This window comes from Populus nigra, chromosome 13, assembly GCF_951802175.1.
Source record: "Populus nigra chromosome 13, ddPopNigr1.1, whole genome shotgun sequence".
NCBI lineage: Eukaryota > Viridiplantae > Streptophyta > Magnoliopsida > Malpighiales > Salicaceae > Populus > Populus nigra.
The window spans coordinates 14,019,280-14,022,103 of NC_084864.1; the positions used below are offsets into that span (position 1 = coordinate 14,019,280).

The 2,824-nt window shown below is 34.1% G+C and overlaps 1 protein-coding gene across 1 annotated transcript; it reads right to left on the bottom strand.

The window, feature by feature from the left end:
- Positions 1-659: 659 nt before the first annotated feature.
- Positions 660-2,558, bottom strand: LOC133670840 (patatin-like protein 2). Its single transcript, XM_062091439.1, has 6 exons — positions 2,427-2,558; positions 2,022-2,203; positions 1,551-1,898; positions 1,159-1,459; positions 872-1,044; positions 660-744 (listed from the first exon to the last, which is right to left on the bottom strand). The coding sequence occupies exons 1-6, from the start codon at positions 2,556-2,558 to the stop codon at positions 660-662; spliced, it is 1,221 nt and encodes a 406-aa protein (XP_061947423.1).
- Between the last annotated feature and the right edge of the window lie 266 nt (positions 2,559-2,824).

Below are 2,824 nucleotides of genomic sequence, written 5' to 3' on the forward strand. Positions count from 1 at the left end.
ATATAAAAAAATAAAATGAATGCAGTTTTAATCTTTTAATAAAATAAAATGAAACTCATAGTTTAGACCTTTTCTAAACGTATGTACATGTCCTATGTGGAAATGATTTCAAGAAATTATGGTAAGATTAACTTCAACGGTCGTAAGAATCATCACACTCTATTCCCTTTCTTCTTCCTTCGTTTTTCATTCCATTATTTTCTTTCCCTTGAAAAAAAATTGGTTCTGAATTATTTTTATTTTTTATTTTTATAATTGATCTAATACATTTATATGGTTCAATCAAAACCGCTGATCTCACAAAACTGACACTATCAACCATGATATAAAATGAGGTAACATAAATAATTAGCTGAAATTAAGTACAAGATTTGCGTGACCAAAATTAAAGTATAGGGGTGAAATCGACTAATTTCAAAACTTGAGGGACCATGGTGGTGCTTTACCATAAAACAAAATGAACAGTTAATAATAATAATAATAATAATAATAATAATAATAATAATAAAAGAATTACATGGTGGGCAATCTAGGAAACCATATTGTGCATGGCATACTTATTACAATGTAAATAATAATTATTTCTTTCTAATATCTATATTCCCATCTAAATCTTCTTGAGAAAATGAAATGAATAGCCTCATTGATTATTTCCATGTTCATAATTTTGAAGCAGAAGCTTTTCCAAAAAATGATGACCTAACTTCACGAAGTTGCTTCTCCCTTGAGAGTAATTTAGCAAACCTGCACAAATTAAACAAAAACAACAGTAAATTAAGCAAGCAAATTATCAATCTAAGTGCAAAATATGATTTATATTATGTTTTAACATAAATAAATACTAAAAAAACGAATTAAGAGGTATATATACTTTGTGAGAGCCTCTTCATTAGTCATCTTATTAATAGGTTCAAAGACTCCAGTAGCCAAATTCACTCTTGAAACTGGTTTCTCCAGTAATTTCTCACCCACTTTCACAAGATTTTCCAAATTCTCTTTTGTAGCAACATCCACGGATGAAAGTGTTCCAGTCAATGTGTCATCCTGCATTCATTTTTAACTGGTATCATAAGGTCAGATTTCCTCGTTTTACTATATTTTCCTTTTGCTTCATGAATAAATATTTTAGATGACCACAAGAGAATGATATAAAAGCACCTGAATTCGAAGATAATTTTCTTCAGAGTCAAGGGCTTGAAAAACAGTTGAAATATGAAAATCAACCATCTCACCACTAGCTTGTGTAAAAACATCCACTAATGGAGAAGAATGATCACTAGTCAACCATCCAAAGATACCCCACTTGGCTGCTTCATCTGCATCATACTTTGCTTCCGATTTTGCTGTACCAGTGCCCAACGACAGGACTAGAAATCGACCATATTCCATTGGGTTTATGCGGAAGGAGTCAGGACTCTCCCTATTGATGGCTTTTGAAACTTCACTTATGGCAACTAACGTTTGATCAAATTACAAAAGAAATGAATGATATAAGATTCTTTAGTTATACAAGCTGAAGATGTGTTTGAAGATTGATAAATCATAAACATACTGGATTGTTTGCTGCCACACCACCATCAATAAGATTGAATTCTCTAACTTTGCCGGATGGATCTTTGGTTTCAAAATAATGGGCAGGAAGATAAGTCGGGGCAGCTGAAGTTCCAATGCAGATATCGGACAAAAGGGCATCCGTTGATGGGTTATTCTTCACCTGATAGTTAGAAAAGATAGCTGGCTGGAGGCGCTTGATGTCAAAAGTTGGGATCACAATATTTGTCAAAAGTTGCAACCATGTATCCCCCAACTTTTCCTTGACAATGCTATGCAAGAATTTGCCATCATACTTTGGTCCAGTCAATGTCTTGACAAGATTTGCAGCTGAAGCAAATGGAGATCTATATAATGCCGAAGAGTACTTAATTAGTATCTTGACAATTTGAAGGACATAATTTTTTTTTTTCATGCAATAATTCATCATATCACTGTGACATTCATCATCAAAGATCCAAGACTATTACCCGTCTTGGGGAAAGATTTTAGGACAATTCTCTAAGTAGAAGTTGTTAATGTCTTTAGCAGCAAACAAAGGGTGGTTTCGCTCATTAGGGGCAGTTAGCATAGCAGTCACGAGGCCACCAGTGCTGGTCCCGGAAATCACATCAAAGTAGTCTGCAAGTCTTGCATCTGCACCATCCAGCTTCTACAAAATTGAATAGCAGAACAAGCAGTCATTACTAGCTACTCGTTAATATAGTTTGTGAAAAATAAATAAACACCACAATTATATACGAATGGACCGTTTAAAACTATTACTAAAATTCATGCATTTAAACGCTGTTTTATTGTATGTATCATCATGAGCTCAAAAACTCGAACATGCATTGGTATACATGCTTAAAGAGACCGGTTTCTTTTCTATATACCTGAAGCTCAGACTCTAAAAAGGCAAGGATAGTTCCTGGTATAATGCCTCTTATTCCACCTCCATCAATGCTGAGAACGGTGATTTGGTTTCTATGTGTTGGAGGTTGAGGAGGGGATGTTGGAATTTGCATGTTAGCCATATTGAGAAACAAATGCTAAAATGTAAAGATGAAATCAAGGAGTCGTAGAAGCGGAGGATAGAGTTGAGAGGTTTAGTTTAAACTTTCGGAGAGCTTGAGAGATAGCTATCACTCAAATGTATTCAAGTGTTAAAACCTTGCAATCGCCCAAAGGAGATGTGGAGGTATTTATAGACTTCTGTCCTTCATGAATTTTTTTTTATAGGAAATTTCAACAAATTCCTAGGATTTTACTCACCAAATTTGACCATTTTGAA